Genomic DNA, 23,309 nt, shown 5'->3' with positions numbered 1-23,309 from the left:
AGTCCTTGTCACCTTCTAAGGTTTTGAACAAATTAGTCAGTTCATCATTTTTTACCCCAACAATAGTTCGTAGATGAGAAATGTCTCCAAATAATCTTTGAAAGTCATTAAGAGTCTGTAGTCTATCTCTCCGAATTTGCACCTTTTGGGGTCTAATTTTTTGTAGCTCTATTTTATATCCTAAATAATTAATAGAATCTCCTCTTTGTATCTTTTCAGGAGCAATTTGTAATCCCCAGCAAGGCAAAATTTTCTTTACTTCTTCAAACATTATTTCTAAAGTATCTGCATTTGAGTCAGCTAGTAAAATATCGTCCATATAATGATAAATTATAGATTTAGGAAATTTTTTACGTATCACTTCCAATGGCTGTTGTACAAAATATTGGCACAGAGTTGGGCTATTCAACATTCCCTGTGGGAGGACCCTCCATTGAAATCTTTTAACCGGTTGAGAATTATTATAAGTAGGCACTGTAAAAGCAAATCTTTCTTTGTCTTTTTCTTGTAAGGGTATTGAAAAGAAACAGTCTTTTAAATCAATAACTATGAGAGGCCATCCTTTTGGTAACAGAGTAGGCAAAGGCATCCCAGATTGTAGAGAGCCCATTGGCTGAATTACTTTGTTAATTGCTCTAAGGTCTGTTACCATTCTCCATTTACCAGATTTCTTTTTAATAACAAATACAGGAGAATTCCAAGGGCTGGTTGATTCTTCAATATGCTGAGCATTTAACTGTTCTTCTACCAGCTCTTCTAAAGCCTGGAGTTTCTCTGTTGTTAAAGGCCATTGCTGGACCCATACAGGCTTGTCTGTTAACCATTTTAAAGGTAGAGCTGTTGGTGTCTTTGGAAGATCATCAGTTATTGTGCCCTGTTCTTGTATAATATGGATGGCTGGTGACCACTCATTAGAACAATATCTTCTAATATTTCTCTCAGTAACATGTGCTAGTTTATGATTTGTTTCTGAGATTGGAGGGATGTTAATCTGAGTATTCCATTGTTGCAACAAGTCTCGACCCCACAGGTTCATAGTTATGTTAGCCACATATGGTTTTAATTTTCCTCTCTGTCCTTCTGGACCTATACATTCGAGCCATCTTGCACTCTGTTTCACCTGAGATAATGTCCCAATTCCTAACAGTTGAACGTTTACCTCCTGAAGAGGCCAAGTTGGATGCCAAAATTCTGGTGCAATTATGGTAACGTCCGCACCTGTGTCTACCAGACCAGACAACAAAACACCATTTATTTTTATTGTTAATTTTGGTCTTTGTTCATTAATAGAAGTTTGCCAAAAAATTTTCTTTATGTTTTCTCCTGAATTTTCTATTCTCTCTGTTTCATCTTCCTGACCAGCATGATTTATTCCAATAGGCATTTGGTTATTTAATCGCTCTCCAGAGCAGGCATTTCCTCTATGGCTGCAGGAAAGGTTTGAACTGGATTTGCACTGGGGCCTGCCTGAGGCCCCTCTGGGAGTTTCCCGAAGACTGAGGCAAAGGATTACCCTGTCTGTCCTTTGTTGATCTACATTCGTTGGTCCAGTGTTTTCCCTTACCACACCTTCTGCATACTCCAGAAGGAAGGGGCCTTCTGTTGCCATTGTTCCTTGAAGAAACATTGTTTCTGGGAATGACCTGTCTACAGTCCCTTTTCAAATGTCCTTGCTTTCCACATCCAAAACATCTAACACTCCTCAAACCTTTTGAAATTACTTCTCCTACCCATGTATCATCATGCTCATCAGCTTCAACATTAATTGTTTCTCTAATCCAATCTTCCATAGGTGCAGATCTTGCCCTTAATGGCCTGATTATTGTTTTGCATGCTGCATTCGCATTCTCAAAGGCCAAAGATTCAATTATTGCCTTACTAGCTTCTGAATCCGAGACCATTCTCTTTACTGCTGAAGCCAGTCTTTGTAAAAAATCTGTAAAAGACTCTTTTGGGCCTTGCTTCACCTTTGTAAATGACTCAGATTTTTTTCCTGGTTCCTCAACTTTGTCCCATGCATTCAAGGCTGCCGTTCGACATAAAATTAGGGTTTGGACATCATATAAACATTGTGTTTGTGCTGAAGCATATTGGCCTTCGCCCATAAGTTGATCCTGGCAAACTTGTATTCCTTTATCCCTCCATTGTCTTTCTATGTTTTTAGCCTCCTCCTTAAACCAAGTCAGAAATTGAAGTCTCTGGCTGGGTTCCAGAACACCTTGTGCGAGGTCCCGCCAGTCCTGTGGTACTATCCTATTATATGTTGACCAAGAGTTTAACATTTGCTTTACATATGGGGAATGCATGCCATAAGATACTATTGCCTCCTTAAACCTTTTTAAATCCAACATTTCAATTGGAGCCCAATTATTTTGTGTAGCCATTTGATCAGGCATCTGCTGTACGGTTACAGGATAAATTAAGGGTGACTGTGTGAAAACAGGCTTTCTTTCTGCAACCTTATGATCCCGACTTGAAACAACTTCACTGTTAATTTCTTCTGTCTGAATTTTTACAGGTTTAGCAAGTTCTTCTAAAGCTGTTATCCTGGCACTTAAATTGACTATCTTTTTAAATATTAAAATGTGGATTATTATAGTGATAAGGTGCATAATTCCACCAATACTAATATTATATAGTTGTTCCATTGCCAGACTGCCTAAAATTTCGAACAAAAACCAATTTTCTTCCAATGTACACATAAAACCCATTTTTTTTTTAAACGTGGAAAAAAATTCTCTTTTAGATAGTTTCCTTTAAAATATCTGATATATTATGACTTACCAAATCTGCGTAGAACAGTAGAAATCCGAGGGGATTTTCAAAACAGCCACCTAGTGTCCCAGGTGTAAATCCAAAGAGAAAGAGAGAGAGAGAGAGAGAGAGAGAGAGAGAGAGAGAGAGAGCGCAAGAAAGCGTAGCTGGCTAAAGTTTAAATGCAGCCACGTGTTCCCTCTTGTGCCGAATCAAGGCTTGGGTCTGGCTTCCTTAAGCTCCGACCACGTGCGTTGGCTTTACAGGCAGAGCCCTGTTCGGCAGGGCAACTCTGAGTTGTTTGTAGCACCGGCTTTAAGCAAGCAGGATTTAAGCAAGCAGCTCACCGATAGTCCAGCCTGAGGTCAAGCAGAACTAGACCCAGGCTCGGACTAAGAAGCCGATCGCCGCCGGTCGCCTCGTGCCACCGCCGCCGCCGCGGGCCGCCTGCCGCCCTTGCGGGAAAGCGGACCTGCCGCCAAGCCAAGCAGTTTTTAATGGATTCTTGTCACGTTGGGCGCCAGATGTAGATGTAACCAACCGTCTTATTAAATAAGAAACACAGAAACAATGTAAAAGAGAAAGCCAAGAGGTCAGAGCTCAGAGCTAAATCTCACCCTTCCTTCTGCTGTCCCAGCTTCGCGAAAAGAGACCTACTTCCTGTCGGTTAGTTTTTTTAAAGTATGTTGTTCTGCCTTCTCATTGGTTGTAAACCCAAACACATGACTGCCTCGTCACCGTCTGAATGTACAGCCCCCTAGGTCTTAAAGGTATATGTCTCCAATGCTGACTGTATCGCTGAACACACAGAGATCTTATGGGATTAAAGGCGTGTGCCACCACCGCCACACTCTTGCTATGGCTCTAATAGCTCTGACCCTGAACACACAGAGATCTTGTGGGATTAAAGGCGTGTGCCACCACCGCCACACTCTTGCTATGGCTCTAATAGCTCTGACCCCCAGACAACTTTATTTATTAACATACAATCAAAATAATATTTCAGTACAATTAGATTACCACCACAACAAATCTTTTCTTTCTTTCTTTTATTTTGTTATTTATTTTTTTTATTTTTAATACATCCTAACTGAAGTTTCCCCTCCTCCACTCCTCCCATCCCCTTCTCCCTTAGACAAATTCCTCCTCCTTTTCTCTTCAGAAAAGAGCAGGCCTCCCAGGGAGGGATATCAGCTGAACAACGCATAACAAGGTATAACAAAGCCAGGCACAAACCCTCATACCAAGGGTCAGAGGTAAAAGGTCCCCAAAATAGGCAAAAGAGTCAGAGACACCTCCACTCCCACTGTGAAGAGTCCCACAAAACAACAAGCTAACAACCATAGCATATAATAAGCAGAGGACCTAGATTCAATTCAGGCTCGGTGATTGCCCTATCAGTCTCTGTGAGCCCTATGAGACCTGCTTAGTTGATTCTGTGGGCCATAGGTTGTAGTTCTGTTGATTCGGTAGGAGTCCCCCTGGCTCCTATAATCCTCCCTCCCTCTTCTGCGGGGTTCCCCAATTTCCACCTAATGTTTGGCTATGGGTCTCTCTGTATCTGCTTCCATAAACTGCTGGAGGAAGCCACTCTGATGATGATTGGACTAGGGACCGATCCATGAGTATAGCAGAACATCATTAGGAATAGTTTCATTCAATTTTTTTTGTCAGTCATATTTTAACCTAGGTCACTAGGCCATCCAGCTTCTGGTTCCTGGCCATCCAGGCAGTGTTGGACTTGGACACACTTTCATGGCAGGACTGTCAAGTTATATCAGTCATTGGTTGACCAATCCCATAAGCTCTGAGCTATCATTGCCCCAGCACATCTTTCAGGAAGGACAGGTTGAAGGTCAAAGGTTTTTTTGGCTGGGCTGGTATCCCAGTCCCACCACTGGAAGCTGTGCCTGGTTACAGAAGATGGCCAGTTCATGCTCTGTATCCTTCATTACTGGGAGTCCTCACTAGGGCCACCCTCATAGCTTCCAAGAACTTTTAACTGCACTAGGTTTCCATGTCGCTCCCCCCTCCCCCCTCCCCAATTCTAGTCATCTCTCCAACTCTGTCCCTTTGTCCCTCCCTCTTGCACCTGATCCTTCCTGTTCCCATCCCCACCTGCCTCAGCCCACCCACAAAATCTATTGTATTTCCTCTTCCCAGGGAGATTCATGTGTCCCCCCTAGAGCCTTCCTTATTACTTAGCCTCTCTGGGTCTGTGGATTATAGTATGATTATCCTTTACTTAACAGTATATACATATACTTATGTATATTTGTGTGTGTGTGTGTGTGTGTGTGTGTGTGTGTGTGTGTTGGTGTGATGTTTATCTTTCTGGCTCTGGGTTGCCTTGCTTAGGATGATTTTTTTTCTTGTCCTATCCATTTGCCTGCAAATTTCATAATATCTTTTTCTAACAGCTGATTAATACTCCATTGTGTAAATGTATCATATTTTCTTTATCCATTCTTCAGCTGAGGGGCATCTAGGTTGCTTCCAGTTTCTGGATATTATGAATAAAGCCTCTATAAACACAGTCGAGCAATTGTCATCTTTTGAGTGTATGCCTACGAGTGGTATAGCTGGGTCTTGAGGTAAATTGATTCCCAATTTTCTGAGGAAAGACAATATTGATTTCTATAGTGGCTGTGTAAGTTTTCACTCCCACCAGCAATGGAGGAGCACTCCCCTTACTCCACACCCTCATCAGCATGAGCTGTCACTTGTGTTATTGATATTAGCCATTCTGACAGGCAGTATCTCAAAATAGTTTTGATTTACATTTCCCTGGTGGCTAACAATGTTGCTTTAAGTGTTTGTTGGCCATTTGAAATTCCTCTATTGAGAATTCTCTTTTTTAATTAATTAATTAAATTACACTCATGATATTCATTAGTTACACTCATGATATTAATTACATTTGTGGTATTCATTAATTACATTTGCAGTATTCATTCAATAATTATATTTATGATATTCATTAGTTATATTAATGGTATTGATTTATTACATTCATGATATTATGTCCTAATACTACTATCCATTTGTGGGACTTTTCCATCACACAAAACAGAGATTCTGTACTTGGGAAATCATTGCTCTATTCCTTTGTTCTCCATCTTGAGATAACATCTAATCTTTCTGTCTCTATAAATTTGTATATTTTATATATTTCATGTAATACAATTCTATAGTATTTGTCCTGTTTGAATGTAAAAAACATTTTATGTACAATTGAAGGAGAAATAATACACAGATAGCTTGAACATAAAAACAGGTTATGTTCAATTCAAAAGTCCAGGATTATTTTAAACAGTAAAATATTTTCTCTATAGAAAATAGTAAAAATGATAGCATTTCCCAATAAGCCCTTTTAAGCCAAATGATAGCTGAATTATACATATAAATATTGATTAGATTCTGGGATGCAGAAGAAACCTATCTTCATCTGCTCAGAGAGCTATGTTTTACTTAAGTTTTGTAAGTGAGATTCCTATTCATCTTCCCCTTCGCAGTTTGATTTATGGCAGATATTTTTCTATAGGCTAATCCATAATCTAAAAAGAGGAAATTTCCAATGGCAGTTTTACAAAATATTGACACAAAATGGGGCTGTTTAATATCCCTTGTGGAAGAGTTTTCCACTGAAAACTTTTAACAGGCTAGGCATTTTTATAAGTAGGGTCCATGAAGGCAAGTTTCTCTATCCTATTCTTGTAAAGGTATAGTAGAAAAGCAGACTTTTAAATCAATTACTATAATAGACCACCCCTTAGTTAATAAGGAAGGCAAGGGAATTCCAGGCTGTTAAGAATCCATTGGTTGAATCATCTTATTTACAGCCCTCAGATCTGTTACCATTCTCCATTTTCCAGATTTCTTTCTAATGACAAATATAGGAGAATTCCAAAGACTGGTTGATTGTTCAACATGTTGAGTGTTTAGCTGATCTTGTACCAGATGTTCTAGTGCCTGTAATTTTTCTGATGTCAAAGGCCATTGTTCCACCCATACAAGTTTATCAGTTAACCATTTTAAAGGTAGGGCTGTTGATACCCTTGAAAGACCACCAACAGTTGTGTCTTGCTTATGTACAACATGAGCAGTCAGTGACTGTTCTTGACAATACCTTTTAATATTTCTCTCAAAAGCATTCTTTATTTTTTGGTTTGTATATGATATTAAAGGAAAGTTGATCTGTGTTTTTTATTGCTGTAACAAATCATAATAAATTCATTGTTATGTTAGCCACATAAGGCTCTAATTTTTTTTCTGTTCTTCTGTCCCTATTAATTTGACCCTCCTTGTACTTTGTTTTATTAATTCCAATGCCTAGAAGTTGAATATTTACCTCCTGAAGAGGCCAATCTAGATGGTGAAATTATTGTTATGTCCATGCCTGTGTCAACAAAACCTTCAATTGCAATGCTGTTTATACATATTTTTTAGCTTTGGTCTTTGACCATTTATAGAAGTTTACCAAAATACTTGTTGTGTGGTCTCTCCTGAAAATTTTGTTTTATCTACTGAAGCTGTTTTGTCATTCAGTGCAGCATGATTTTTAACAATGGGCATTAGGTCCTTTAATTGCTCTGTGGAGGAGTTTCCCCCATGCTGACAGGGAATGATTGAACCAAATTTGACATTGGGGCCTGCAAAAGGCCCCCTAAGTCATTTTCCGATGGCAAAAAGTTACCTTGCCTGTCCCTTGTTGATCTGCATTCATTAGTCCAATGTCTGCCTTTGCCACACCTTCTACATACTCCAGAAGGATGGTGCCTTCTGTTGGAATTATCTTTAAGATCCATTCCATGAGATGGACCCCATGCCTGACATTCCTCAGGTGGCCAAGAACCCGAGACTAGATAGGCCATGGACTTAGGGAAGACCAAATACTACTGTTCTGCTAAAGTAACATAGAATAAAATGACTCCTAATGACATTCTGCTATACCCATAAGTTATTGTCTTACTCAGCCATCATCAGAGAAGCTACATGAGATGGTAACTAATACAAAGACTCACAACCAGACAATGTTTGAGACCTTGGAACAGTCAGTCATAAATGGTATGTCTCCTCCAAATCCTTACTCTTAAGACTCAGTGAACTATGTGGAAGAGAAGGTGGAAAGATTGTAAGAGCAAACGGGGATGGAATTGACCAAGAAAACAGTGCCTTCTAGAAACAACAGGACTGGTACACATATGAATTCACAGACAGTAGCAGCTTGCACAGGGTCTTCACAGGGGGAAGCCAGATAGGGTCCCAGCACTGAGAGGGAAAGTGAACATGAGCCCCCATCCCTAAGCCAGAAGCTATCTCCAACTGACAACCACTTGCAAAGGAAAACTTAGTTTTATTCAATGGAGTCTCAATGGATGTACAAGCCAAACTTAAGGGAGGCCCCATGCCCAGCAGTAGATGATCAACCCAAAATGAACTCAATAGTAATTTTGGAGGTGTTTTGTCTCAATGCTTTGTTTGACTTTTTTAACATAACTTGTCCTTTACTTATCAATTACAGTCCAATTTTGTGTTTCCATGGGTTTTGTGTATACACATGTATATCTCTGGGTGGGTATGTGTTTCTTGTGCTTTTTCTTTTTTTCTCTGCTTGCTTTGTTTTTTTGTTTTTCAAGACAGGGTTTCACTATATAGTAGCCTTGGCTGTCTTGGAACTAGCTCTGCAGACCAGGCTAGCATCAAAACTCATAGAAATCTGCCTGCTTCTGCCTCTCAAGTGCTGGGATTAAAGGTATGCACCACCATTGCCTGGATGTTTGCTTTGTTTTATTCTGATTTTGTTTGTTTGTTTGTCTGTCTGTTTTCTAGAAGAAAGAATGAACATGGAGATGGCTGAGGGAGAGGAAGCCATGATCAGAATATACTGTATATAAAAAAAGTTTGTTTTCAAGAAAAATAGAACAAAATGATGAAAGGGAAGGAAGGAAGGAAAGAGAGAGAGAGAGAGAGAGAGAGAGAGAGAGAGAGAGAGGAAGGAAGGAAGGAAGGAAGGAAGGAAGGAAGGAAGGAAGGAAGGAAGGAAGGAAGGAAGAAAGGAAGGAAGATCTTATCTTTTAGGGCTTGATGGTTCACAAAAATAGTACATACTATGCGATCTCATTTGGGTCTCATATAAAACCTTCTCCTTTAAATTGGTAGATAGTTAATTATTATTCTGTAGGTGAAGATGGGGTTCCAAAATATGAAGTGCTATCCAGCAGCTGTGTGGAGCTCAGAGCAAGTCACAGTCTACAACCTAAAGTTAGACATTCTAATCACCCCACATGGTATAATAATAAAAAATGGCTACCAAAATGACCTGCTAGAAACAGAGCTGAAAAATGTAATAGTTTCATACAAATTTATTGACACATTGGTCTGCAAAGTACTGCTACAGACGCTTCCTCAGAATAGAAACAGAACTAATACCAAGGCCTTACTTTTATTGATGTTCACAGAACTAAAGCAGGAAGACAAGTCCTCTCCTTCATCAGCACTGTTCCCTTTTGCCGCTTTGCTGTTTGCTTGTTGTGGAGGGCATGAGGTCCTTGTGCTCACAGATAAGCACTAGGGTGACCAGGAGTGTTAAGCACACAGTGTTGTCTCCTCAACGAAAGAGATGTATACTTGCTTTCCATCCTGAAAGCTGGAAATGGATGTAATTAATACCCTGGTGATCTGTGCTATCTGTAGGGCCTGGCTGAACCTGAATCCCCAAGACCATTATGTTTACTGCAGACTCTTCCTTCCTAGACCTTTATCTTGAGCATTGTTTCTCAGTCAATAGAACCCAGCCTTATGGGAGATGTCACATTACTTGGCATTAGCCTCGGTGACCTCTGTAGGACCAGGACATGCCTGACTCCTACAGAGTGTTATGTCTATCTCAGTCATTCTCCATAGACCCTTCTCTTGAGCAGTGTTTCTCAGTCAAGAAGTCATATGTACTTTGTAAAGAGTTTTAATATAAACATGTCTTAAACCTCACTGTACACACAGATTGAATTAATTAATATCAGGAAACCTTTTTTTCCAAAAGTGTGCTGTGCTTAACTGTGGATAAAATAAACTGCCTGGTGTTAGACTGTAGAAGTTTGAAACAACACTGGCTACTGAGTCCCATTAAAACATATTTCCTTCTTTCCCTGAATGGATTGTTACTTTACTGACCCTGGTGTTTGCAGAGACCACCATAGCTTATTTAATAACTAATGTTGTTATCAATATGCTACATTTATTGTCAATGCCTAGACATGCAAAATAAATGTGTCCATTAATATTAATATTAATATGGGCAATTAAAAAAAAAGAAGCCCACATGTGAAGAACTCATCACAAAACACCAACAAGACGGAAGGTGAAACCAGTTTCCTCTCTGCAAAATCTACCTGCCCTGTAGAAATGTGGCTCAACAAGAATTACCTAGATGACTCCCAGGACATAGAATTTGAAAATTAAACAAAAAATCACAACACATAAGGACTGAGATGAGACTATCATCATGGCAGCTTCTGCGTGCAATCACGAGCATTTTCTCATTTCTCCCTTGTACATGCCTAATTTTATTAGAACTCATCACATAATGAAAATTATCTGTGGTTCTTTGGGGAATGGAAAAATGAAACACAAGAGAAACCAGGTGTTAGTAGTGCCATGTCCCTTGAGGATCCCTGAGCTGGGTCATCATACTTGGCATGGGCACTCACCTTAGCAAAGAGAGCCCCTTCTAGTCTTGACATTGTAGGTACCACACTCATACAGACTTCTGTATTCAGAATTACCTCTGAAAGCACTTCCTGTGGTTTCTTTCCCACTGAGATCAGGCACAGCAACATCCTTAGAAGTCTAAACTCTTGATACCACCAGACTAGTATCGTCAAGTCTCCACTAACAAAATACCCATAGGTGTCATTCAAAAACTTCAGAGACTCCAAGTTTAAATTGCAAATTCTTTCACTTGGTACCATCCAAGCATGGCTTTACACTTTCCATAGGAACATGGCACTTAATTCAGATTAAAGAAAAATAATGAATTGTTCCTTCAATTATCTGACTTCCTCTTCCAAATTCATGTGTAATGATCTAATTGATGAAAATAATCACTGTATTTTTTGTTTGTTGTGGCAATCCCTTGATGTTCGCTGGGTACCTGCCCTGTGTCTAGAGCAAGAAATAAGAACAAGACATTGTCTTGCTAATGAAAGCCTAGAATCTTCATGGAGGGAATAGTTGAAATTGGAGGAGTCTTTAACCGGGCAGCGGGGGAGAGTACTAGTGAGAAATAGGGAGGAAGGATAAATATTATTTAGGATATTTGAAACTATATATTTCATATAAAGTTTAAATGAAGTTATACCACTTGGGATGATAATGGCCTCCCTGAAACAAATGACTGTCTAACAAAGACAACAGTACCATGAACAGGAAACTCCTTTGAGTTGTTGGGCAAGGCAGTCCAAACATCTCCCAAAACACTGTGGGCTGTTGCTGTTGCCCTAGGTTGCCTCTCAAAATTGGAGGTAAGTCCCTATGAATGAAGACATCATCAGATACAAGATTTGGAGGGATCCAGTTGTATCTTACCCAGAAGCCTCCTCCATGAGGACTAACTTTCATAGTACCAGAAGGTGATATACAGGCTGTCAAGGAAGAAAAGCAATCAGTATCTTTCCCACTGTGGTACCTATGAACCACAACAATGAGCAGCATGACAAGATATTCTTAAAGGTACAACAGCAGCACTTACATCTTGGCAGTAACCAACAGCGGTCTGATTGGACTTACAGCCCACTCAGTAGGACAGAATTCATGCCTGGTACTGTAAACCCAGCCAACTACCTGTGGTTGGACAGGTCACAGACATAGAGGAGAACCTTCCACTGCCACTTTCCCAAACCAATATAAACTCTAACTGCATTCCCACACTTACCTTTATACTCACAGGTATGTGTAGCTCTCACCCCTCATCAAAGCTTCTTTTTTGTAACAGACAGAGGCCAACGCAGAAAGTTACAACTAACTGTGAAGTGCTCAGTCCTAGTGGATACATCTATAACACAACCCCACACCTAAGTCTAGAGGAACATCACAGAAGAGAAAGTGGGAAAATTATGTCCCAGAGGACCAAGGTATCTGCTGTAATACTGTGTCATCTATGTAGGACAGGGGATCTGTATTTACAAGCTCTCAAGAATATGGTTATTTAAACAAGACCTGAACAATGACAGCACCAGTTGACATGCTAACATAGAAAATTGAAATTTGGAGAGCTATAGGAAGTTAGTGACTTCTGAGAGGGAGAATCAGTCTTCCCCAAGGACTAGCCCCATAATTGGTTATCCAGGACCAAGAGGTCAACTCTAAACACATATAAATATCAGAAACATTAATGCCCAACAGGTTGTACTTACATATTTATTCATATACATGTAACAATGATAATAATCAAGAAAAAGGGGCCATGAAGTTGAAAGGAAGTAGGAGGACATAGGAAGGGTTGAAAGGAGGAGCGGAAATGATAAAAATACTATACACATATGTCAGCTTGGAAATAAATTTTCAAAAATTAACTAATTAATTGAATCAACATTGAAAGGAGAAATGAAAACCAACCATTGGAAGGAACACAGGTCAACCAGGAGCAGACAGGGGTCAAAAGGCCACCAGAGTTACTCCATGACCTTGAGACAGCCCAGGCCAGAAATGAAGATTTGGGTGGGGCATCAAAGGTCTCTGGATTTGCTCCCAAAGTCAGCAGCCCTGAAGGACAACAGCTGTGTTCCCTCCCGTAGTTCCCTTTCTGGCCACACCCTCCAAACCAACAAGGTCCCAAGCTTACACCAGTCCAGCTGGATTAATCCACAGTGGGAATGGTAAGGCCCAGGACTCCATGAAACCTCTTGCTGCTAGCTAACTGTCTGTTGCGGGAACCCTCCTGGGTGAGTGGTAGCGTTGACAGGGAAGCTGCTGACTGCATTGGTGGTTCACATTGGACAGGATGGAAGGCAAAGGCAGGCCTTCTCTCATCGCACGGTGCCACAGCATGCTGACAGCATGACAAAAGCCTGCCTCTAAAATTCTCTGTCAAAGGTACTAAAAAGTGGAAGGAAGTAATTTTTTTTTTTTTTTTTTAGATATTTCACTTACAAGACAGGACAATTATTCTAAAGTCTCCAAGCCCCTTTACATTCTCAAATCACCTACCTACATGCCAGCCACAATCAAGGCTGAGTAGCCTTTGGGGGTTAAAGAAGAACAGATGTACAAAGCAGGGTCAACCCAGAGCTCCTGGCTCATGTGACTACTGCAAGCCAAGAAAACTAGGAAAAGGTCATACACACATTTGATGCTTTGGGAGATTCACTTAAAAATTGAAGTGAACAACTATATGGATACCCTATGGCCCTACAGGACACCGCATGGAGATCCCAGATCTTCTGCTCAGTGAATCCCAGCAAATGAAGAGTTGCCCCTTCTGGTTTGGCAGGTGTGTCCTCAGGAGAAGGAACAGGGACTTCTACCAAACCCCGCAGGAGAGCAGAGCTGAAGGCAGTGGTGCCGGCATGGACTCAGCTGCAGGACAGAAGTCTCCTAAGAGCAACTTTGACATCCTTGTTCCTCAGAGTGTAGATGAGGGGGTTCAAGGTGGGTGCCACCGAGGTGTAGATGACAGACACCACCTTGTCCTTGCTGAGTGAGTAGCTGGATGAAGGGCGGATGTAGGTGTAGATAACAGTGGAGTAGTACATGGTAACCACGATGAGGTGGGCGGAGCAGGTAGAAAAGGCACGTTGCTTGCCCTCAGCAGAGCGGATCTTCAGGATGCTGGCCACAATAAAACCATAGGAGACGATGATCACAGAGAAGTTCCCGACAGCCAGGAACACATCTGCAGCAAAGGCCATGACTTCATTCAGCTGTGTGGGAGCACAGGAGAGCTTCAACAGTGGGGGGATCTCACAGAAGAAGTGCTCTATCACATTGGAGTGGCAGAATGGTAGACGCAGCATCAGGCTTGTGTTCACACTGGTGTTCGTCAGGCTGATGGCCCAGACGAGGCCAGCCAGGAATGCACACACCCTGGGGCCCATCCAAGCACTATAGTGCAGGGGACAGCAGATGGCCACAAAGCGGTCATAGGCCATAGCTGAGAAGAGCAGAAGCTCTGCCCCCAGTGACCATGTGAAGAAATAGAGTTGGGCCATGCAGCCCCCATAAGAGATGGTCCTCCCCCCGACCATGCTGTCCAGTAGCTTGGGCAGGATGGTGGAGGTGCAGAGGATGTCCACCACAGCCAAGTTGACCAGGAAGAAATACATGGGAGTATGTAGGGCTGGACTGGCACTGATTGTCACCATAATGAGAAGGTTTCCTGAGATGGCAGCTGTGTAGAGGCAGAGGAAGCTGAGGAAAAGTGGTACCTGAAGATGAGGCATTTCTGAGAATCCCAGGATGAGGAACTCAGTGACCAGCGTCCCGTTCATCACAAAGCTGGAGAGGCCTCAGGATCCAGCGGCAGTGGGTTTTCTGTGGCAGCTCTGATAGTGTCTGAAGAGGAAATACATGCTCCAGTCCCAGTTTGGGCTAATGACCCACCCCAGGTGTGTTGAGGCCCACCCAAATCTCAGACAGCCTGGGGTAAAACAGAGCAATGTGCCACCCAATGCTGCAGGTATTTTTCTAGATGTAGGACTTCTAGGAGACTGATGTGGCCACTCATAAACCTTGGAACTCAGGGTATTTCTCTATTGGGAGGATTCTTTCCCCAGGCTTCAGGGAGCATGGAGCATGGCCAGGAAAACCCGAGAGGTGGAAGGCTGTGTGTTCTGGTAGCAGGGAGAGCTGCGGCTCCCTTCTGTTCAAGGACTCAGACAGTGGGTGGGGGTGGGGAGGAATGAGGAAGATGGCAGGTGACTCTCACCTGGTCATATTAGACATCATCAACCACTGTCTTCAAGGGTGACCAGTACACTCACCTATACCAATCTCAGTCATTCATCTGTGTGTCACTGGAGCTGGGGGTCAAGGGCTCTACAGTAGGGCACCAGGCACACTGAGCCCTGCCTCACCTCTACCCCAGGCAGCCACACACTTGCCTGAGTTAAAACTGCAGATGAGTTTAGAAAAGCCTTGAACAGAGTGTGTCTGGATGCAGAGTGCCAACTTCCAAGAAATGAGGAAAGAGCAGACTGTGTGACTTCTCATGTAAACTGTTGCTTAAATTTAGGAGTACTGGAGCTCAAAGTTTACATTTGCAAATATAATCTACTAGATTATCCTCATTTTTAAAGAGCATTGTTATTTTCTTGAGCCCATATACAGCAGTATTGTAAGAAACTATTCCTTGGTTTGGGCTTAGACATCAACTCTCCTATCTGCCTCAGGCAATGTCTGGAAGGTTGATTATCTTATCTGAATATTACAGCACTGTGTCCCTGTAGGGGTGGCCAGAAGGTAGCAGACCATATCACCTGTTGTGTGTGCTCCCTGGCACAGGAGATGCTATGTAGTTCAACATGAGATCTGTGACGTGGGTACAAGGAAAAAAGAAAAAGATGCAGGGATAGAAAGATAGATAGGAAGACAGAGACATAAGCAGAGTGACAGGAAGACTGTGAGGCAAAGAGGAGAGACAATACACACACACACACACACACACACACACACATTCATGCAAGTAACAGAGATAGAGACAGATGTAAAAGCAAAGAAAGATACAAACAGAGATGAGGAAATACGTAGAGGTACTAAGAAAAGAAAAAAACAGAAGAGAGAGAGAGAGAGAGAGAGAGAGAGAGAGAGAGAGAGAGAGAGAGAGAGAGAGAGAAAGAGAAAGAGAGAGAGACTGAGAATAGAGAGAAACAGGCAGGCTCTGAAAGGAAATTATGCTATGATTTGTCCAAGTTGTGTTGTTTTTTTTTTTTTTCAGATGTTTGCAGAACTTTCTCAATAATGACAGTTTAAGTGATTTCATAAACCTGGGTCACACAGTAAAATTCAATAACCCATCGCTATTACAAAAACATTGTAATTAATATTTAAACACATGTACATGTACAATTAACATAAAACTCACATGGTAAGCCTATAGCATGAATCTTTTCAGATGTCCTCTCCAGAAACTTGTTTCTCAGCAAAACATAGACAGACAGACAGACACAGACAGATAGGCAGGCAGGCAGGCAGACACACACACACACACACACACACACACACACACACACACGCACATTCACATACACACACAAACGGGGGGGAGTTAACTCTCAGCATTCATTAGAAAATAAAATTAGATTAAATAAAAAAAATTAAGAGCAAAAGTTGACATCTCCAAGTAAAGAGGGGACATTAGGATGTCTGTGTGAGGACCAGGGGCCCTGCATCCTCTATAATAGAAGAGACAAGGCTCACAGGGAGAAACCAGGCCCTGAGGGGCCAATTAGGCAGAACCACACTGGCTTCCTGAGCAGGACTGGCTGGGGAGATGACCAAGCCTCTTCTCAGGCAATGCAGCACACACTTGGTGGGACCCCTTACCCAAGGGCTGCTTCTCTGCCCTGCTGCCCAGGGACTTGCTGTCTGCCAACATCACAGTGACAGCAGAGGCCCAAGGGGACGCTCAGGCAGACGAGATGTCTGTGCCTTGAGCCAGTTCTCTCCCCAAACCACGATTTCTTCCAATCTCAAAGAGTCCCTCGTTCCAGATAGAAACACTTGAGAGGCCAAGGCCAGAGCACTTTCCCAGGCCTATTGGCTGTCCTCTGGCACAGATTGTGACTGCTCACCACACAGTTTTCTCTGCTCTAAGTGGGTAACGTCCTCAGGCTGGTGTAGTTGTCAGAATTCTGCTCTTTGGTGTCCATTTTCCTCACCCAGTGAACAAGAACAAACTTCACCTAAGCACAGTAACATCTTATCCCAGACCTGAAGTCATCCTGCCCTTAGCAAATGGTGCTGTACTAGTGTTGGTCTGGGTCTAGGTGGCTGCCCAATCCCAGAAAGGTCACATGACTTCTGTGGCTCTTCAGGGACTCAAACTAGTTTATGCTGCAAAATGGCTAGCTGGTTCTTCTATTGTCATGGCAACCTACTGGCCTTGAGTGGACATCTGGGCCCTAGCCAGGGTGCCTCTCCAGGTTGGGACTGGATCTTGACATAAACTCAGCTTGCCTTGGTAATTGAATTCATGCCTTAACTGTCTTCTTGGATTCATGGGCACAATCACACCTCACTGAGCTGCTTGTAGGAATAAAGACTTGTGTATTAGTCTATCACCTTCCTCCAGCACTTCCCTGCTTCCCATTCTCAACATTCTCAAGACTTCTCATTGGTCTCATAAATTATTGTTTAGTTTTTTTTCCTTTTTAATGGAGAACATATTTTTTCGTACAATATATTCTGAACATGGTTTCCATCCTCCCAGCCCCTCTCAGATTTTCTCTCCTCCCAATCCCCCCATTCCTTTCTTTCTTTCCCTCTCTCATTAGAAACGAAAGAGTCACAAGAAACACATTCAATCTCAGAAACACACATATTCACACACAGAGAAAACTCATAAAAACACAAAATTAGAAACCATAAAATATAAGCTAAGATCTTTAAGGTAACAGAATGGCAAGAGAAGCCTTATGAGAGAAAAACCCTTGAAAATACCACTGAGCTTGTTTTGTGTTGGCATCTACTGCTGGGCATAGGCCTGCCCTTAAGAGTGGTTTGTATACTAAGTGCAACCTGGTTGGGGAAAACTTGTCTTTCTATTGTCAGCAGATGTCAATTAGAAATAGCTTCCAGGTTAGGATGGGGATTTGTGTCAATTTCCCCTCTCAGTTTGGGACCCCATCTGTTTTAGACTTATATATGCATGCTGCCACAGTCTCTGTGAGTTCATATATGTGTCAGCCCTTGTCTAAAAGGCCTTGTCTCCTTGGTGTCTTCCATCACCACCAGCTCAATCTTTCTGCCTTGTCTCTCACATAGTTTTTTTGAACCTGAGAGAAGGGAGTTCATGGAGACATAGTATTAAGACTGAGTGTTCCAAGGTCTCTCACTCTTTGCACAATTTCCAGTTATGATTCTCCTTTTTAGTTCTCATCACCTGCAGGAGTAAGCTTCTCAAATGATGACTGAGCAAGACACTGATATAGGAATGTGAAAATGTCACTAGGAGTCAATTTATTAGCAGAACAGTAGTGTTTGTATTTCCCTTACATCCATGATCTATCTAGTCTCAGATTCTTGGCTGCCTAAGCAGTGTGAGACATGGGTTCCATTCCATGCAGTAGACCTTAAATCCAATCAGATAGTATTTGGTTACTCCCATAACTTTTGTTCCACCTTTTACCAACCTATCATTCACATAGGTCACCACTGTAGATGGAGGGATTGTAGCTTGGTTGACATTTACTTTTCTCCTATGGTAGAATGCAGTGCCTTCCAGTACCATGAACCTGGTTAGTAGGGGTGAAGGCTCTAGGTAGGCACCAGCTTGATTTTTTTCCATCTTCAATGACTTATGTAGGTATTGTCTTCAGCAATAAGGCCTTACCATCAGTTTGTAGAGAGCAACTAATAGCCTTGGCAATCACTGTGTTGTTTGGGGGTTCCTATAGCATTCCTTTAGTCAACAATTCAATGAATGTAACCCATTCCTGGCACTGAAGGTTTCACTTGGTGATGAGAGAGGAGTAGTTGGTATTTTGTCTCCCCTATTTTTTGGTGATTTCTTTTAGATTTCTACCTTATATGTATGTATTTTAAGAAGCTTCTATTGTTGTAGATTTCAACTGGACCCCTCAAATGTCTTTTAGATTAGCTTTCCCCCCTTCTATTCCCTCTCTTACCTAACTTTCCTTCCTCTCTCTGTTTGATCCTCTCATTCCAGTCTTCCTCCTCCCCATCCATTCAAAACTATATTCTATTTCCCTTTCCTTGGGAGGTCCTTTCCTCTCCCAATACCTTACTCTATACCTAACCTCTGTGGTTAGATAGATTGTAGCCTCCTTATCAAACACTTAACATCTAACACTCACATACAGGTGAAGACCATATTTGTCCTTTGAGGTTTGGGTTACCTTACTCAGGATGATTGTTTTATAGCTTCTTCCATTCATCTGTGAATATCATTTCATTTTAACAGCTGAGTAATATTCTATTATGTAACTGTATCACATTCTCTTTATTCATTCATCTGTTGACAGACACGTAGGCTGTTTCCAGTTTTGGGCAATATGAATAGAGCAGCAATGAACATAGACTAGCAAATGTCTCTGTAGTAGGATTTAGAGTCCTTTGGGTATATGTGCAAGAGTGGTACAGCTGAATCTTGAAGGAGATCTATTGCCAGATTCCTGAGGAACCACCACACTGATTTTCATAGTGGTTGTACAAGTTTGCAGTCCATCAGCAATGGGTAAGGTGCTCCCCTTACTCACATCATCTCTAGCATGAACTGTCATTTCTTTTATTCATCTTGACCCTTCTTACTGGTGTAACAAGAATTATTCAAGTAGTTTTTTATTTGCATTTTATGATGACTAAACATGTTGAATGTTTCTTTAAATGTATCTAAGCCATTTGTGATTCATCTTTTGAGAACTCTCTGTTTAGTGCTGTACCACATTTTAAAATTAGGTTTTTATTTTCTTGATGTCCAGTATTTTTAGTTTTATATATGTATTAGATATTAGTCTTTTATTAGATATGTAATTAGTAAAGATCTTTTCCCATTCTGTAGCCTGCCACCTAGTTTAAATGATGGCACATTTACCATACAGAAAGTTTTCAGTTTCCCGTTGACCCATTTACGAATTGTTGTATTCAAGGGCTCGAAGGGGGGATTTAAACAGATAGAAATCTTACTCTAAGGAAGGAACAGCACCACTGAAGATTTCTGTATCTTTGACTTTCCATATGACAGAACACATGATACTGTGCAAATGGGGCAGAGCATAGCTTGTATGTAATGCATACAATGGCCTTTGAAGGTGCATTTAAAGGGCCGTTACCAACAGGAAAAGGAAACCAGTAACTGGGAAATTGAGAGGACTGAGCAAAGAGTCAGTCTCAACCCTCCAAGATAAAAATAGGACTTGCAGTTCACTTGAGGGAAGAGAAATACCTGGCAGATCAAGACTAGCACTTATTTTCTTTCTTTAGAAGAGGGTCTCATTATACAGCCTAAGGTGGCCCAACACTCGGAGTCTTCTTGTCTCAAAATCACAACCATTATGATTATAAGCCTGTGTCATGGCTTGCAACTTAAAGTGGATACAGGCAAGTATTCTCATACCACTTTCTAGAGAAGGCCCCATGAATGAGGCTGCATGTCTATCTTTGCATCCAGCTTGCCACAGTCTTCAGGATACCCCCATAATACTAACTTCCATGGTCTTTGGTCTTGGTCTCTCCAGTGGACATAGGGTCCAAACATTACCCAGTAGACCTTTTCAATAGATTGGTCAATGTGATGGTTTGAAAGAAAATGGCCTCCAAAGGGAGTGGCGCTATTAGGAGCCTTGTTGGAGGAAGTGTGTCACTATGGGGACTGACTTTGAGGTCTCTTTTGCTCAAGCTGTGACAGTCAAATTCCTGTTGTCTATAAGATGTAGCACTCTCAGCCCCAGCACCATGTCTTCCTGCATGCCACCATGCTCCCTGTCATGGTGATAATGGACTGAAACTCTAAGCGAGTCACCCCAATTAAATGTTTCATTTATAAGAGTTGCCAGTGTCATGGAAACCCAAACTAAAATACTCAATATCCATGATTCAGGGATCAGGCTGCCCCATGTACCCAATTCAACTACTCCCTTCATGACTGAGGCTCCAGGACCAGCTCCATGGACTCAATCTCCATGATAGCAAACCTGTTAATCTAGGAAGAGAGAATACACTGCATGAGGATTCCAGTAACAAGCCCTGAACAGATGCATGATTGCATAACAGATGAGATCATTACAGAGAGATGCCACAAAGGGAAGCAAGTGAATTCACAGAAATGGTTTAAGAACTGCCTAAAAAACACTTAAAGATGATCATCTTAATCCCACTCTGTGAGCTAAAAGATGATATGCATAGACTAAGAACATTGGAAAAACCAACATATACATAAAATAAGTTTTCAAGAGATAAATACCATTGTAAAGGGAAAAAAATCTGGAGCTAAAGAATAAAATACCTTAACTAAAACATTAAATAGACAACTTCAAAGTAGACTACATCAACAGAAGAATCAGCAAACTCAAAGAAAAGCATCTGCGACAAACCTAGTTCCAGACCCAGGGCACCAGAACCCTCTTTGTGCATGAGCCACCTTTCATGGGTAAGTAGCTCCTTCCTTTCCCTTCCCTTTCCCCAAACCCACTACCATCTGCAAACATGCAGCCAGCCTAGTTCTAGACCTCTTCATCTGGTAACTTCCTTCACCTGGTAACTTGCTTCTTCCCTTTGCCATCCCTATGGTTTTTTGTTTTTTTTTTTTTTTTTTTTTTTTTTAAAGAGACGTCTTTAACTGGTAAATCCATTCTTTCCCCTCCCTCCTTCCCCCTGCCTGTTGCCATTTCTGCACTCACAGGCCGAGCTCAAGACCTGTGGTTTGGGAGACATCATTCCCTGGTCAATTGAATCGCTCATACACCACCTTGACCTGGCCTAGTTCAAGTTTCACATCCCTTACACTGTCCCAACCTACACTGTCCCAACCTACACTGTCCCAACCTAAGGAAGGGCAGATTATCACACTAGACATACAACCAAAGAGAGAAGTCCACATGCTTAGGACAGATCACAAAAAACAAGAGCAACATGAATAGCCAAGACAGTATGTCTTTGATCAAACCCATTAGTCCTAGAGAGTGTTTTCTAACAAGAACTATGTAGATGAATGCCAGGACACAGAATTTAAACAAATAACCATAAAACTGTATCAAAGAATTCAAGGAAAGTAAAGAAGACATGGGGGAAAATACTTCATCACACTCTAAGAAGATAGCAATAAATGCTTGAGTCCAAATATATGGTGTCTTAATTAGGTTTTCAATTGCTGTGAAGAGACACCAGGACCACAGCAGATTTTATAAAGGAAAACATTTCATTTGAGTGGCTTACAGTTTTAGAGGTTTAGTCCATTACCATCATGGCAAGAAACATGGTAGCATGCAGACAGGCATGGTGCTGGATTAGTAGCTGAGAGTTCTACATCTTATTCCACAGGCAACAGGAAGTGAACTGTGACACTAGATATAGCTTGTGCATAGGAGCCCACCCCCACAAGTCCATACCTCCTAATAATGCCAGTCCCTTTGGGGACCATTTTCTTTCAAACTACCACATATGGCTAAATTAAATGATATAGACACTTTAGGATTTGAAATAAAATTCAATAAAGAGATAGAAACATTGAAGAGAACACAAGCTGAAATGAAAATGGAATTGAAAAACTCAATAACTCAACTAGAAAACTCAAGGAAGGCCTTAAAAGAAGAATGAATCAAGTATATATATGTATGTATGTATGTATGTATGTATATATGGACTCAAAAAATAAAGTAGAGGAGGCTAGAAAATGAGCAAAGAAAATAAAAAATTTGGAAAATCCAAATAAAGGAACATCCAAGAGATATAGAACAACATCAAAGACAAAATCATCTAATTATAGGCATAGATAAGGGAGAAGAATACAGGTCAATGACATAGACAAGATTTTTAACAGCATCATAGAAGAAAATGTCCCCCATACAGATACAAGAAACACAGAGAACCCCATCTAGGCAAGACCAAAAATGAAACACTCCAGTGGTGGTATATCATAGTCAAAACACTAAATATACAGAACAAAGAAAAAATATTGAAAACCACAAGAGAAAAAAATCAGAACTCAGGACCTCTGGAAGAGCAGTCTTAAACTCTGAACCATCTCTCCATCCTGAGGTTAATTTTTTCAACAATGCTTTCTGTAAAAGTCTTAGTTTACAGTCTTTTACACCTGTGGCCAGATCTGCATTGAAGAATTTCATGTTTTCATTCTATTTTCAGTGTTTTTTGAAACTTGAATTTCTAATTGCTTATTGCTAATACGAATATATTTCACTAATTTTGCATGTTTTCTTTCCATCCTACTGTTTTGCTGGACTGGTTTACTGATCCCAGAACAAACTTTTTTTGTAGCTGTTTAGTAGGCTACTGAACTATAGTTACACTATCTCATGAAAGTACTCTTAGGAATACTAAAGAATACTAAAACCATTTTGAGTAAAACTCATCTCTGGACCAGCCCTAAATTCCTATAAAATGTGACTCGGAGCTAAAGGTTAACTGCTTGGCCATTAACTGTTATCTCTCCACTTCTGTAAACAATTCTTGCTTTCTGTATTCAACACTATTGCAGGAGTGGGGTTGCCCTTAAGAACTCAAAGCAACTGGAGGTCAGGGCTGCTTCCCACTAAACTGCTTAGGACAGTCCCCCCAGAGGTTAATAAAGACTCCATTTGGCTTATTCAGACCTAGGGGAGGCCACTGAGATGATATTCCTCAGCCCCAGGAATTAACTACCACCT

At 41.3% G+C, this 23,309-nt stretch overlaps 1 protein-coding gene across 1 annotated transcript; it reads right to left on the bottom strand.

Moving 5' to 3' along the window:
- Nucleotides 1–13,170: 13,170 nt before the first annotated feature.
- LOC114694985 (olfactory receptor 13G1-like) lies at nucleotides 13,171–14,245 on the bottom strand. Its single transcript, XM_028872123.2, has one exon. It carries the CDS (start codon nucleotides 14,238–14,240, stop codon nucleotides 13,326–13,328), a length of 915 nt encoding a protein of 304 aa, XP_028727956.1. The 5' UTR covers nucleotides 14,241–14,245; the 3' UTR covers nucleotides 13,171–13,325.
- Between the last annotated feature and the right edge of the window lie 9,064 nt (nucleotides 14,246–23,309).

Source organism: Peromyscus leucopus, chromosome 1 (assembly GCF_004664715.2).
Source record: "Peromyscus leucopus breed LL Stock chromosome 1, UCI_PerLeu_2.1, whole genome shotgun sequence".
NCBI classification, from domain to species: domain Eukaryota; kingdom Metazoa; phylum Chordata; class Mammalia; order Rodentia; family Cricetidae; genus Peromyscus; species Peromyscus leucopus.
The sequence above is the reverse complement of the archived record's forward strand: the minus strand, read 5'-3'. Positions and strand labels throughout refer to the sequence as shown.

Coding starts and splice junctions, on each gene's coding strand:
- LOC114694985 (XM_028872123.2), bottom strand. CDS start 14,240: ATGAACGGGACGCTGGTCACTGAGTTCCTCATCCTGGGATTCTCAGAA.